This window comes from Fusarium vanettenii (genome assembly GCF_000151355.1).
Source record: "Fusarium vanettenii 77-13-4 chromosome 6 genomic scaffold NECHAsca_20_chr6_4_0, whole genome shotgun sequence".
NCBI lineage: Eukaryota > Fungi > Ascomycota > Sordariomycetes > Hypocreales > Nectriaceae > Fusarium > Fusarium vanettenii.
The window spans coordinates 1,239,829-1,254,092 of NW_003315865.1; the positions used below are offsets into that span (position 1 = coordinate 1,239,829).

Genomic DNA, 14,264 nt, shown 5'->3' on the forward strand with positions numbered 1-14,264 from the left:
GAGGTGCCTGAGGTACAAATGGAGATGGATGTCTCCCATGATGCCTCGACCACTAACAGATTCTCAAGGACAAGACAAGGGCAGTAACAATTTAGTTGTATCATTGTTAGGGCCTGTCTGCAAGAATATTCGTGATATCCATACGAAAATCATCTCCATGAAACAACTAGAAACAGCCTTGCAAGGAATAAAGTGTTCAAATGCTATTAATGGATCCCCCTCTCCATGTGTTGATATTGGATCGTTCCCGTCCATCCCGTCTAGTTCCCCAGCTTTTAGGAATGTCACCACCAATCTCAGCGGCCTCAAAGGCCTTTCGAGCCACTGAAGCAGGCTGCAGCTACAGTGGCTGACCAGCACTTCTAGTGCCCGCTTACAATGCACCTCCCCTCGCCATCACCGCCTGGCCGGGTCCCCTCCTCCACTCTGGCTGCCCGCAAGGCCAACAACCTCCGTCTTGATCCTCCAATCACCACGCCGCTCGTTGCTCGAAACCCTGTCGACCCTGCACCTCGAGCCTCCTTCGTTTCGCTCTGGTGTTGGCGTAGGGCATCTGGTTGTTGCTTCTGTTGGCGATCTGGTTCCCCCCCTCTCAGCAACCTCCTCCTCGCGGCTGCATCATTTGCTGTAGCTCATGCTCGCGCGGCTGCAGAGCCTCCACCTCCACTTCCACGTAACCACCTCCAACAACCGTCTCCGCCCATCTTCAGCCTGGTCGGAGCTTCCCTTGAACTCAGATTTCGGTGGACAGACTTTCGACATACCCTCTAAAGTCCGGTGAGCACGACAGTCAGATCAAACGCGGTCCATTCTATACATATCATATCGAGGTTGTCGCTATTGTCTTGACACCGCCGTCACGCGAACGATCTCTCCCCCTCCGTCGACATCGTAATTATACCCCCGACCGCGATCGCATTCGCCTCAACGAATCTCTCAACCGCTTCAGCAATCGACGAATGCACTACTTCCGCGCCAGGGCCCCGTCCCAACCGGTGGGCCGCTCGCCGTCGTCATGCTGAGCTCCTCTGCCGCGACCCAGAAGGGCATGACCCCCCCGAGCCATTCCTCTCAGCAGAACCTCCCTCAACAGTTATCTGGACGCACCAGTTTCGACCGCGATGGTTCGGGCCTCCAGCCGCCGAATGGCGCCAACGCACGCAACCTATCAGCCTCGGCCGTATCCTTTGCGCCTCGTGGGAGCAGCCTCAATGTTGCCCCAGGAAGCTTCAGCTCGGAGCTGCGCAGTCGGGCAGGTAGTCGGACTGACGCCGCTTCAGTATACCCAGGCAGTTTCATGGACAAGGTGGAAGAGGATGATGGGGATTCCATGGTAGAGAAGAACCTGGCAGGCCTCAAGGAACGGCTCAACCGCGAGATGAAGATCAAGGAGGGTAGCGAGAACATGCTCGAGGCGCTTAACTCTAAGAAGGCGAAGCAGACCAAAGAGCAACGACTGAAGGTTGAGGCAGAACTCAACGCCAGTAACTCGCGCATCAGAGACCTACGCCAGAAGATTTCGGACGCTCAGCAAACACGAAAGGCCCCGCCAACCACACCAACACGAAACCGAACCCAGAGCAATGTTCTCGAATCCGGCAGAACTAATGAAGTGCGCTCACCGCAGAGTGTGTCGCGATCCGTAATAGGATCTGACGTTGAAGAGTCGACGGAAAGCCCAACCTTTGCGCTGGCTGAACTCCTCCAGGCATTGGAGGTCGAGGGCATGATGCCCGAGTACTACGTCTCACGGGGAAACCAGTTGGTCGACCTTTTCAAGCGATATCCAACTCTCAAGTATGACTTGGTTTGGTCAGTCTTTGGGCTCCGTATGCAGGTCATGCTCCTGAGCGAAAGTCGAGAGGTTGTTGCTGCTGGTTACCGGATGACCAGATACGCCATCTCGGATGTGGCCTCTCTGAAGAGGATTCGAAGCCTAAATACCGATTATTTGGTGATCAGGTACGCAGTTTAAGATGCCGAAGTGCCCAGTTATTGACCCTGTTAGATCATTGAACAATTATCGGAAGGCAGACGTCGAACGTGAGCAGGCCCTCAAGTTCGTCCGTGCCTTTCTCGACGTGAAGGGCGGAGTGAAAGAAGTGTCGAGGGCAGTCGTGCGCACCATCGTTGCTGTCGCTGAGCATGGGGAAGATCGGCGCACAAACGCTCAAGCTGCAGAACAGGACGTTGATCGTCTACGACCCATCTGCATTGAGACGCTGGCCGAGATTCTAGTGAAAGATCCAGCGCTGCTGGTAGCATCTGGAGGCGTGGGCCCATTGTCTGAGGCGCTCTCGGAGGGCATCTACAAAGCCCCAGAGAGCTTGGCATCTGCCTTTTTATACCTCCTCGACTCACCACGGAGACGAAGATTCTTACAACCCGGTTACGGACTGGAGGTGCTCTTCACCGTCTTCACCGATCAACTCCTCACCAACGAGAGTGTCCTCAAGCAGAACTCCAAAGCCATCGCCACGGCCTTGAAGTCATGGCCAGGACTTCAAGCTCTCTGCATGTACAACTTCCGTGCGGTTAGATCCCTCATCACAAGCATGCTACTACCGAATGACACGATCCGCGAGACGGTACTCGATCTTGTATTCTCACTCCTGAGGATCAAATCACCTGGGTGGGCAACTTCATTCCTGGCTGGAAGAAGATTGACGACGTATGGCAGAGTGGCCAATCTGAAGTCACCAAATGCCAAGGACAAGGGCAGCTCATCATTTGTTGAAGAAGATAACGGCGAACAGAACTTTGTCGAGCACTACACGGCCCTGCTGCTGGCTGTCTTCATCAAGGCTGATCTCCTGCATATTCTTTTGAAGATTGCCCGAGAGGATGAAAACCCCACTCTTCAGCGCAAGACGACACTCCTGATCGGCGAAGTGCTCAAGCTTTCGAGCCGCCTCTTGCCCCCTTCTTGGAGTGCGGAACTCCATCTTCTTCCAGAGCTCTTTTCATCGGCGGCCAAGTTCGACGACAATAACCACTGGGTTGCTTCTGGTATAGTCTACCAAATTAGCAGCGTCAGTCGGACACTGTTTAGAAGCGCACCTTCAGGCGCCGTGTCTGGAGCCCTGCCCTCGAGCAATAGCCTAGCTGATTTGACATCCCTGGACGACACACCAAAGGCCAATCAGTCTCTTGTCTTTGACGACGCCACCTTCAGGCAACTTCTTATTGACAGCAACGTGCTCAATAGTTCCAATTACACCAAGTGGAACTGGGAAACCATCATCAAAGTCATTGACGGCCCGCTCCAGAGTGGCAAGCGTCTCGAGGAGGCCATCAAGGCGTCCAAGTTTATGAAGAGAATCATCAGCTTCTATCGGCCATTCAAGTACAGGTTTGCGGACGTCAAGAACACGCGAGGAACCCAGAAATACGTCAGGGCAGGATGTGCTCTGATGCACTCCCTATTACAATCACCAGAGGGCATCAAGTTTCTGGCGGACAGCAAACTGCTAAGGCAGATTGCCGAGTGCCTGGCGCAATGCGATCCAGTAAGAGACATCACCTTGTTGTCCATGATATACTTCTAACAATTACCTAGACTAGTGGACTTACGGCTCAATATCCCATGTTTTCAAGGGACAGAGTCTCTGACACTCTTTGTGCCGGCTACTTCGCGATGCTGGGTGTCCTCACCGGCGACCCAAAGGGACTTCAATTGCTGGACAGATGGAGAATGTTCAACATGATGTACCACATCGTCGACCTGAAGCAGCGGCCGGACCTCATCAAGCTGCTGCTGTCCAGTTTTGACTACAGCGTCCAGGGTCACCCACGCGTCCTGGTTTCCAAAGCTTTGACTGCCGGTACCAAGGACATTCGAATTCATGCTACCAACGTACTTCGAAAATATGCGATTCGTCCAGTGTCGCGACAGGGTGGATTGAGCGATTCAAAGTGGGCAATTCAGCTCCTGGTCACTCAACTATACGACCCCGAGATTGAGGTATGCGCAACAGCGGTCAAGATCTTGGAGAAGGCGTGCAATCGAAAGACGTATTTAGAGTACATCGTCGAATGCAGGCCGGCCCTGGATCACCTGGGAGAGATTGGTGCGCCACTATTACTGCGGTTCTTGTCCACATCTATCGGCTACCATTACCTAGATGGATTGGACTATATCAGCAACGAGATGGACGACTGGTTCTTGGGACGAAACGACACATACGTCAAGGTCATCGAGGCCAGTCTGGCCAAGGCTTTCTTGACCGATCCGGACGAGCAGAACCATCGCATGAGTCTGTTTGATGACGGCGAGATGGATGGTGATTTCCACGATAGCCACGTGCCGCCACACTTCTACCGCGAGTTGACCCGCACTCAGGAGGGTTGCAGGCTTCTCAGCGACAAGGGCCATTTTGAAGAGTTTGCGGCGACAATTCGTGAACACGGGATGGACAAGGGCGATGCAGAGATGCTTACCAAGGTCAAGGGCTGCCTATGGGCAGTCGGCAATGTTGGATCAATGGAGCTCGGAGCTCCTTTTCTGGAATCGAGCGACGTGGTCGAGCAGATCATCAAGATCGCTGAGCAACACGAAGTGATGAGCCTTCGTGGTACAGCATTCTTTGTGCTAGGTCTGATCTCTCGCTCTACTCATGGCCTGGAGATTCTATCAGAGAATGGCTGGGACGCCAACACGACGCCGATGGGCAACTCGCTGGGATTTTGTATCCCCAACGATCTATCCAGACTGCTCTCATTGGCGCCGTGGAAGCAAAAGACAGTGGCTTCAATCACTCTGCCTAACAGTCAGTGTACTGCACAGGAGCCACCACCGCCACGCGCAGCTCGCCCACCCCTTGAGCCAGCAGATCTCCCACCTCTGCTGAGCGAAGCGGATGTGAACACGAGAGTCCTTGAGCTCATTGTCGACCTAGGGAATATGGTTCTCTACAAGAAGGCGCTCACGGATCTTCAGAAGCTGAGAGCACATAAGCCAAGTGCGTTCCGAAGCACGCAGTTCTTTAAGGAAGTCATGAGCGCGATGGAATGGAACCACTACCGGCTGGGTGTACGAAGGATGGTTATTGACCTCTTCGACAAGAATGTGATGCGGCAAATCGTCTTTGACGAGGAGGAAGACGATAGTGACAGCAGCAGCGATGACAGTGAGAGCGAGGAGAGCAATGATGGTGAAGCCAGTTCTGGGGACGATAGGACGGAGAGGCAGCGGAGCGTGAGTGAACCGCTTGGACCGCCGGCAGACTTGACGCCAGCACCGCTCAACCTCAGGCGCTAGTGGCTTCAGGGGTTAGCAACAGGAGAATGGCGTGGCCTCGTTTAGGTACGAGGCAAAGAGGAGGTTGATGAAGCTTCGACTGTACGATACCAACGACAACAATGATGAGGGCACGCTGAGAGCAGGCGATGAAAAGTCAGAGAGACGATCGGGTTCTGGCAGCTGTATATATCCGTTTATGGCAAGCAGGTCAGGGAGCCGGGGTCAAGGCTTGATTTCGGATCAAGGAGTTTCTTTGGCAAGGAGTCAAGGGGCGTGGCCAGTGGACTGTGGGTTGGTACCTATCTTGAAGCAATCTGGGGCATCATCCATTTGTTTAGAGCGTTCCTCGTCGAGGTGGGGAGAGGTTGAGGAGATGAAAAGCATTGTGGACGGCGTCTGGTAGTGTGACGAAGATTACAAGACGGTTCCCATGATATCAAGATTTTGATGCGTCATCTATATGGATAAATGTTGAAGTGAACTTTTCGAATTGCATCTTTTCAGTGTGAAACAAAAACTCGAAGCAAACATAAGATGATAATCTTTGATTCCCATTGGGTTGTTGGTAGGACAGCAATTCACACCGCATGTCGTGCAACCATCACCAGTTGCACAAACCCACATCCCACCGAAATAGGATATAAAATGCACAACAAAAAGAAAGGCTTTCTACGAGGATAAAAAGGAAAGATCAAGGTCCTACCCAGGTTCGAACTGGGGCCTTTGGAAGGGGATCTTGTTTGATAATCAACTGTTGGAGGTTAGTAAAGGGATCCACGGGTGATCTTATGAGTGGTTGAGAAAACATACAATCCAACGTCCTGACCACTAGACTATAGGACCTGCTAGAGGCTTGGCTGGTGTTGCGTCGAAGACAAGTTTGCCCATGTTTGCACGTTGGCTTGGGTGTTGGTACTTTGTAGATGGCCATGGTTGTTGCTATTTGTTCTTGTTTCTCTTCTTTTTGTTGCTCTCTTCTTCATAAACTTGCCTACCATCATGTCCACTTCTTTAGCATCTCACGTGTTGGTAACAGAAGAGACACACTCTCACGTTTGTTCCATCGTCCTCTTCACCATCAGCCCACCCAAGTCTCTAGCCGATCTCATCCCTCTTTACAACAAATCTCAATGCTCTGATAGCTAATCTCAGATCAATAACCCTTTTCAACATGAACCATCCAGATATAAAACAAAGTGCGCAATTTCCTCGCAATTCACGCCCTCCATCATGAACTTGGCGTGTCACCACCACGACATGCTGAGGTGATGTGATGGGGCCCCACTGACTGTACCCGAATAAGACTTACGGGCATAACCCCAGCGCGAGACGCGGGATTAAGCTGCCAGTTTAAACTTGACGGCCAGTAAACAGTCAGGAGACATTCTTTACATATCTCTCATATATTGTCAAGTTTTTGTTCTTTAAGAGATTCATTATCTCAGTTTCACTACATATCATCATGACTCAGGGACGTGTGCTGGTCATTGCTGGGTCGGACAGTTCGGGCGGGGCGTGAGTTGAGCCTCATCCTTCGATGCAACAGCATCTAGTCCATGAAACACTACAATGTCAATATCTCCTCAAGATTCACTTGCTAACATTCATTCGTTCTCAGTGGACTCGAGGCGGACCAAAAGGTCATCGCCGCCCATGGCTGCTACGCCATGACGGCCACCACGGCCCTCACGGCGCAAAATACCCAGGGCGTCAAGGCCATCCACGTCATTCCTGTCGAGTTTGTGGCTCAGCAGATTGAAGCCTGTGTTGAGGATGTTGGTGTTGATGTTATCAAGACGGGTGAGTCTGAGGTTGTCAGTGATTCCAAGGCAAAGCTGACACAATGAAACAGGCATGCTTGCTGCTGCAGAGACGATAGAGATGGTTGAAAAGATTGTTGTCAAGCACAATATCCCTTCTCTCATCGTCGACCCCGTAAGTTTCATTCTCCATCTCCAATTCTCCCTCCTCACACTTGCAGGTCATGGTCTCAACCTCTGGAGCGACACTCCTCCCCAACGAAGCCGTCCAGCATCTCTGCAAACACCTCCTCCCTCACACTACAGTTCTCACGCCCAACATTCCCGAGGCGTTTCTCATCCTCTCGCAGAATGGTCAGTCTGCTCCTGAGGTGCGCAATGTCGATGACCTTGAGGCTGTGGCGCGGAGCATTCAGGCTCTGGGACCCAAGTGGGTGCTTGTCAAGGGTGGTCACGTTCCCATGAAGGAGGACCTAACCGTGGCTACTACTGAAGAGGAGAGAAAGTTTGTTGTTGATGTTCTGGTTGGCGGCGACAACGAGGTCGTTAGAGTACAGAGCCCGTACCAGGCCAGCACGAGCACTCACGGCACTGGATGTTCCCTCGCGTGCAAGTTCATCTTCACACTAGCCCCTGAGATTAAGCTGACCATGGCACAGCGGCCATCGCCTCCAACTTGGCCAAGGGGCTCGACGCCCCCAAAGCCGTTCGTTCCGCATGCCGATACATCGAGGCTGCCATCAGGACTGCACCCGGCCTGGGCAAGGGTCACGGTCCCCTGAACCACTTCCACTCGACTTATACGCTTCCCTTTGCTCCGTAAGTTTTACACACTCCATCTCTTGATCAAATTCTAGCTAACTTGGGAATAGGGGATACTTTATTGAATGGCTCCTTGAGCGTCCTGACGTCCGTGACGTGTGGAGGGAGTTTGTCTACCACCCCTTTGTCATGGCCATTGGCGATGGAACCCTCCCTCTCGAGTCTTTCAAGGGATACATTGTTCAAGATTACCTCTACTTGGTACGTATAGTCCTCCATGACACAAATGAACGCGGCTAACAGAAACTCTTCAAGATTCACTTCTCGCGTGCCAACGCTCTCGCGGCGTACAAGGCGCAGAACGTCGAGGATATCACTAGAGTAAGCTGCAGTCTCCCTATCACACATCGTTCTAACTCACATGCTTCTCTCTCCAGGCCACCGAGATCGTCCAACACATCATGCACGAGCTCAAGCTGCACACCACATACTGCGAGTCCTTTGGCATCTCCATCGCCGAGATCCAAGCCACCGAGGAGAAGCAAGGTAAACCAACCTCCCCACTTCCCGTTCCGTCTGCAACCCTACTGAAACGCCTCTAGCTTGTACCGCCTACACCCGCTACGTCCTCGACATTGGCCAGAACGGAGACTGGCTCGGCCTCCAGATGGCCCTCGCCCCTTGCCTCCTCGGCTATGGTGCCGTTGCCAGGATGCTGCGAGACCACAAGGATACTGTTGAGGAGAACAACACTTACTGGGCGTGGATCAAGAACTATAATGAAGATGACTATACCCAGGCTGTTAGACTGGGATCCGGTACGTCCTGAGGCCCTTTTCACACTCCCCTATGTGAGGACTAACAAAGCAACACAGAACTGCTTGAGAAGCACCTTCAGTTACAGTCGCCATCTCGAATTGAGGAGCTCGTCCAGATCTTTATCAAGGGCCTCAAGGTAATTGATTCCCCTTAACCCAATCCTATGGGAATATGTCTTGCTGACACTCGATAGTTGGAGATTGGTTTCTGGGAGATGTTCCCTTCCAAATAGACACGGTCAACCCTTGAAAACATAGTCAAAAAGGAGTAACGAAGAGACCTGTCAATTCATAGACATAGAAGCTTTGAGTATATACTTTGTTTTTATGCGGTTTGCTTGTACATTTCGAACAGAACAAAAAAGACTCCACCACCGTGTATGGCCCTGCCACCCGTGTTTTCCAATCCATACTCCTTTCACCGACTCATAAACACTACCCCTGCCCAACAAGATACTATTCTAAACAAGTCTTACACCATCTCCACAGGTCGTGGTCGCTCGCCGTCTGGCATCATAAGCCCAAAGTCCTGCTCAATAGGCGGTGGGAGGGTAGGCACTGGAGGAGTGCTTCCATCAGGGCTGCTCTCCTGCTGACGCTGCGCCCGTCGTAGATGTCCGTTCTGCTGCTTCACCCATGAATTAACACTGTGGAATCGTGGACGGATATCAAAAGAAGCCTCAGTGGACACGGTATCCCGCCGGCCAGAAGAGGTCTCAGTGTCCCGTCGACCAAGCGTGCTGGTGGATCGCCATGTAGTCAGTCGAGAGGGAAGGGTCGCAGGTGCAGGTTGTGAAGGAATGGTCTGGATGGTGTTGTTGGTGGGAGTGACAACGATGTCACCGTCGCCAAAGCCGGAAGAGATGGAAGAGAGGTAGCTGGTACCAGTCTGGCGTCTTCCTCCAACGTCATAGATATATGGTGTTGTAGAAGGAACTCGCTTGTGCTGGCGTCCGCTAACCGAAGCGATAGATTCCTTAGGGTCGTGTCGAGCGATGACTTGAACCTGGACCGCAGTGCTCTCGACAAACATTGTGCTCGTAGGGCTGATGGCTTCGAAATCAAGGTTTATCGTTGACGTCCTTGTGCTTCCAAGGCGGTAGGCTCCCAGGGGCTTCATGGGTGCAAGGAGCTGAGAGTCGATTCGGCTAGAGGCTGGCCTTGGGGACGAGACAGGCTGCGCCTTTTCGAGGTTTTCCTGAGATAGCTGTGCCTTTTCAAGGTTGCCTTGAGGTTGCTGTGACTTTGCAAAGTGTTCCTGAGATGGGGCGTCGATGGTGTACCAGCCTTGGTAGCCGAAGCGTGGTCCGATAAACGGAACTTTGGAAACGAGGTTTTCGAACCGACTCGGCTTCTCAAACGCCATGTCGTCAATGGGAGATCTCTTCTTCTGATCCGATCTCTTCTTATAGAGTTTCCAGATGATGAACCCGATGGCCAGTAATAGGAGAAAGCCACCAACGATTCCCACTCCTAGGAGGACCTTGTGAACATTTGAGTGAACCCCATCCCCGCCAGAAACCTTTGAAAGTTAGCATTTTAGACTTGATGTTGACCAACTTCATCGACTCACCATCCCAGAGTCTCCTCGAGGAACACTCCCGTCGGCTGATGGCGCAGCTACCGTGGGAGTATCATTTGAGGGGACTACAAGTTTGCTTCCATCAGTGCTCTCTATGCGTTCCTCTTTGTCAGAATCGTCGTCATCATCGCTCTCACTGTCACTGTCGTCGCTTGATCGTTGCTCGATGGTAACGAATCGTCGTGATAGAGATGAAGCAATGTTTGGTTCTCCAGATGGGATCTCGCTATCGCCACGACGGACTCTGATCCTGAGCCTTCGCTTCTTCATTATCGTGACATCGTACTCGTGATCGGTATCGTCCGCCTTCGTCCAGTCCGGCATGCTCCCACTGAATCCCCTCTTTGCTTCCTTCTGCCACCGAGGCTGGCGAGACTCGAGAGAGGGCGCCATTGGAATAGTAATAGTAATAAAAATTGCCTTTTCCTGAAAGGATATTTGAATGTTGAATCGAAAGAAATCAATTAATCAGACCACGAAACTCTTCGAGAGCCCTGTCCTTGGTACTGGTGATTCAAAGCGATAGTGTGGGGTATCTGGAAAGACAGTGATGGCGATGGCAGTCGCTGACTGGGCATCAAAGAAACTGGTTGCAATAAACGAAAGGTCCAGCCTTGAAGGAGAGTAAGAGGAAGTGAATGAATGACAAAGGAAAAGTGCGCCCTTGGCGGGTTATGGCACACGACTTTGTTTCGAGTGTTTGAGTGTGGGAGATGGTGAGGAGGAAGATGGAAGAGGAAGAAACTAACGGGCCATGGGTAGTTAGTTATGGTTTGATACATCATCAAGTTCCATGTTACGATGTGAGCCGGGGTACATGGCATGAGTGCCGCGCGCATACCACCCACATACGGACGATCCAATGATCCAAGGGGTCCTTGGTGGTTTGACTCCTACTGCGTAGTAGGCCAACATCAGGAACCAGTCAGGCCAAACTAACTCGCCTCTTGCGAGGTGCGACTTGAACAAGTCGCATATACAGCGACCGCGGCGCTCTAGAGAGCAAAAGAATTGGTTTGCGACAACGGCTGTCGCTGTCGTGCTTCGACGCTGAGGCCAAGGCTTCAGGTTGGGAACATGGGAGCCTGTAAGCTAGGCGCTAACAGTTGTCCTGCAGAACCAGCTGCAGGAGTGTTAGAGAATCGCTCCGTCCGGTTGGTCTGTGTTGGCGGCCTGTCCACCTGCATGGGGGCCCCCGTCTCGAAGAGGACTCCTGTTTCAGCCTGGACTATCAGGGGGCCTTTGTGTCGCAGAGCTTGATGGTGATGTTCATGCAGGGGCTGACTCAGACTCCAACGTCGGGCATCGCGGGCCAGCCAATTCGTCCCTAACAAAATTGGGTTTTCTGAAATAGATTGAGTCCTGGTCAAGGGCGTCATCCTCATTGCTTCTCATGCACGCTGTCAACTGTCATAAGTTGGCTGCTGACTGATGAACGAAACAAATTAGCAAGGGTCATGCTGGGCACTCACATTCTGCGTTGTAATAAACTCTCGTATCGGGCATTCCGGATTCCATAAAAGGAACAATGTGACCTCCTTGTTAATCAACAGCTTTCCTCGCTGATGGTTGATGGAATTTCATCATGGCTCGAAGGCGTCTCGCCCCGGGCCTCTTTCTCGAGCCTCAACCTCGTCCCGGCCAATGTCATCAGATGCAGCCGTGCATCATCTCGCGCCGTCATCTTTCCATCAGTATCAGTATCATCTGGGGTCTCAAGTGCCGGACCCCATCGTATTGGCGCGCCGAGACGGTCCGATATCCATGGGACTTTGCAGGAGTGGATGTCTTGTTCAACCTTTTAGTGGGTAAAAGCATCAACAGGGAGTTGAAGAAATCATCAAGTCCAAGTCATGTGGAATTGATTCTAGAAGGCAGGCACGTGGGGGCAAGAACCATCCTCCTGCCTTCCATATGGTTGTCGGAACGACATTCATAAAGTGCGTTGCTTGTCACTGAAATAAGCAGGGGTTCCTGTGTCGACGATTCCTAGGACACCACCTCATGTCTCTTATTTCAACCAACGTCTATCATGAGTTCGAAAAGCTCTGAGAGAATACGGAAAAGAAAGCCCTAAGCCTTTTGTTTGTCGAATTCTCCCCTTAAAGAACGAAGACGAGATTTCAACACCCCAAATTCTTATGTGAACGCGGCTAAACACCATGGATGGAGCCGAGTCACTTCTTCCCTCACCTTGATCTGTCACCGAAGCTCTCCAAAATGCGCTCCAATCATGCTGCTCACCGAACCCTAAATCCTGAGCATGAACGACGAGGCCCAGAAGCGCGGATCCGTCATTAGCGCGCTTGCGGACGTGATGGTCAACACTGAGGCTCCACGATGTTGAGATCCACCCGGTCCAAGGGAGGCGAGCGATTGCAGATGGGATGGAGGGCACGGAGGACGGACGCTAGGAATACAGGGGGTGAAGCTCTTCCAAAGGGGTTCAACCAGCTGCTTCATGCAGTTGTCTGTGAGTGAGGCTCCTCGCTAGACCTTCCACCGAGCGTCTCCGAGACCAAGGGCCGGCGACCTAAGGTCGGAGCTTAGCTTACAAGCGAGCCAGAGCTGAGATCCATGCCGCGCAGATGCCTGGTTGGGTCAGAGGCCTGCGATGCGATGTGGTCGCGGTCCAGATATGTGCCGCGCACTGTCATAACTTGGCTTTCTGTGCAATGAGGCGCTGGGATGTGTTGCGGCTCCGACGCGCTGTGTCAGGGATGCTGTGCAGCCCCTTTGGAGTATCTGATTCTGGGGTATCGAAGCCATCGCATAGTACACATGTCAAGATCTGGGGACTACACGCGAGATTTCTCACGATACGTTGTTGACACAAACATGGGGCATCTAGTTTTCGGCCACGGGGGCGGCCATGATAAAGTCCTGGCTTGCCAACTTTGGCGAATCCACCGGGGCTCGCCGTTTTTTTACCTAGGTGAGCAGCAACAAGTCAAAATGATGAAATTGGACAATTAGTCAGGGGCGCGGGATGAGAGATATACGACGCCAGCCTATGTCACGGATTGCAATTCGATTACAGCGGCAATTTCACCATTCGTCCATTGTCCTTTGGCCCAAGGCCTATTCAGGTAATACCGCGTTTTGCTCAAGCGGCTACCATGTATGAACACAAACCGTTGACCTTACAGTTGCGCTAGAAACTACCCAAAACAGGCCAAACGATGCTATCGTCTGGGGGCGCCGTTGTCGGTTCTGTATAACGTTAATAAGCAATGAATTATCTCTCGTGGTGGGCCAGTCCACATGAGCCCTCGCTTCGAGCTGAGCCCTCTCTCATCAGCCTTTGCTGTGTCACATGTCTTGCTGCTTCAGTCAAAAAGATTCACCGACACACCGACATACGTGCAGGTGAAGCATGGGGCTAGGCTCTGGGTTTCGTGATCGCGAGAAACCGGATTCACACCGAGCAATGACCTCAAGGTTGCAGCCAACACGCAAGGTTCAGATACCAGAAGGCATGCCTACAACGTGGATGTCTCCCACGCCCATCAAAGCCACTATCCGCAAACGTGGGAAAGATGAATTGAACAGCCTAATTGGCCAGACCCGCATCCATATCCTGGATGAATGGATCTTGAAAAGAGGGCTGGATGAAAGGGCTTGAAAACCGGGGACGGAAAGTACAGTACTTGCAGTTCCCGTGCTCCGGATGCAGAGATCAAAGTACCGCCTCACATCAATCTTATCAAGAGAAGCCACTTTTACACGCGGTCAACGGGGGTCTGATGGGGGGCACCTCCCACCAACATCCATCGTCAAAGACCTCAGGCTCAGGGATCAGAGTAAACCCACACATCATGGATCCCAATGCCACGTCTTGTCGTGAAGTGAGAGCCGGACGTCCGGAGAAACGCCGGGGTCCTGTATCGCCCCGTCGATGGACGGGAACCGCAGGCGCGTTTCTCGATGCCACACACAATTGTCTTTGATTTTGCGCCATCTCAGATCCTGGACGAATAAGGAAAGAAAAATTGCAACTGTGTAAATGCAAGCGGCGATAATGACGACAATTGATGTTGGCGACGGACTCATGCACGTTGCCCGGAGGTTCGTCGTCTATGGGTGCGCCGCCGGCCGTG

General features: G+C 52.2%; 3 protein-coding genes across 3 annotated transcripts; 2 read left to right on the plus strand and 1 right to left on the minus strand.

Annotated features, from left to right (window-relative positions):
* Positions 1-1,015: 1,015 nt before the first annotated feature.
* NECHADRAFT_94484 (uncharacterized protein) lies at positions 1,016-5,260 on the plus strand (the record flags this gene model as incomplete). The annotated part of the gene is made up of 3 exons (XM_003044769.1): positions 1,016-1,962; positions 2,009-3,509; positions 3,560-5,260. The coding sequence occupies 3 exons, from the start codon at positions 1,016-1,018 to the stop codon at positions 5,258-5,260; spliced, it is 4,149 nt and encodes a 1,382-aa protein (XP_003044815.1).
* A 1,444-nt stretch (positions 5,261-6,704) lies between these two features.
* On the plus strand, positions 6,705-8,815 carry NECHADRAFT_94485 (uncharacterized protein; the record flags this gene model as incomplete). Its single annotated transcript, XM_003044770.1, has 11 exons — positions 6,705-6,757; positions 6,861-7,042; positions 7,095-7,177; positions 7,224-7,599; positions 7,662-7,821; positions 7,875-8,025; positions 8,080-8,145; positions 8,202-8,310; positions 8,367-8,582; positions 8,640-8,719; positions 8,777-8,815. The coding sequence occupies 11 exons, from the start codon at positions 6,705-6,707 to the stop codon at positions 8,813-8,815; spliced, it is 1,515 nt and encodes a 504-aa protein (XP_003044816.1).
* A 57-nt stretch (positions 8,816-8,872) lies between these two features.
* Positions 8,873-10,557, minus strand: NECHADRAFT_70309 (uncharacterized protein; the record flags this gene model as incomplete). Its single annotated transcript, XM_003045179.1, has 2 exons — positions 8,873-10,104; positions 10,156-10,557. The coding sequence occupies 2 exons, from the start codon at positions 10,555-10,557 to the stop codon at positions 9,055-9,057; spliced, it is 1,452 nt and encodes a 483-aa protein (XP_003045225.1). The 3' UTR covers positions 8,873-9,054.
* Positions 10,558-14,264: the final 3,707 nt, after the last annotated feature.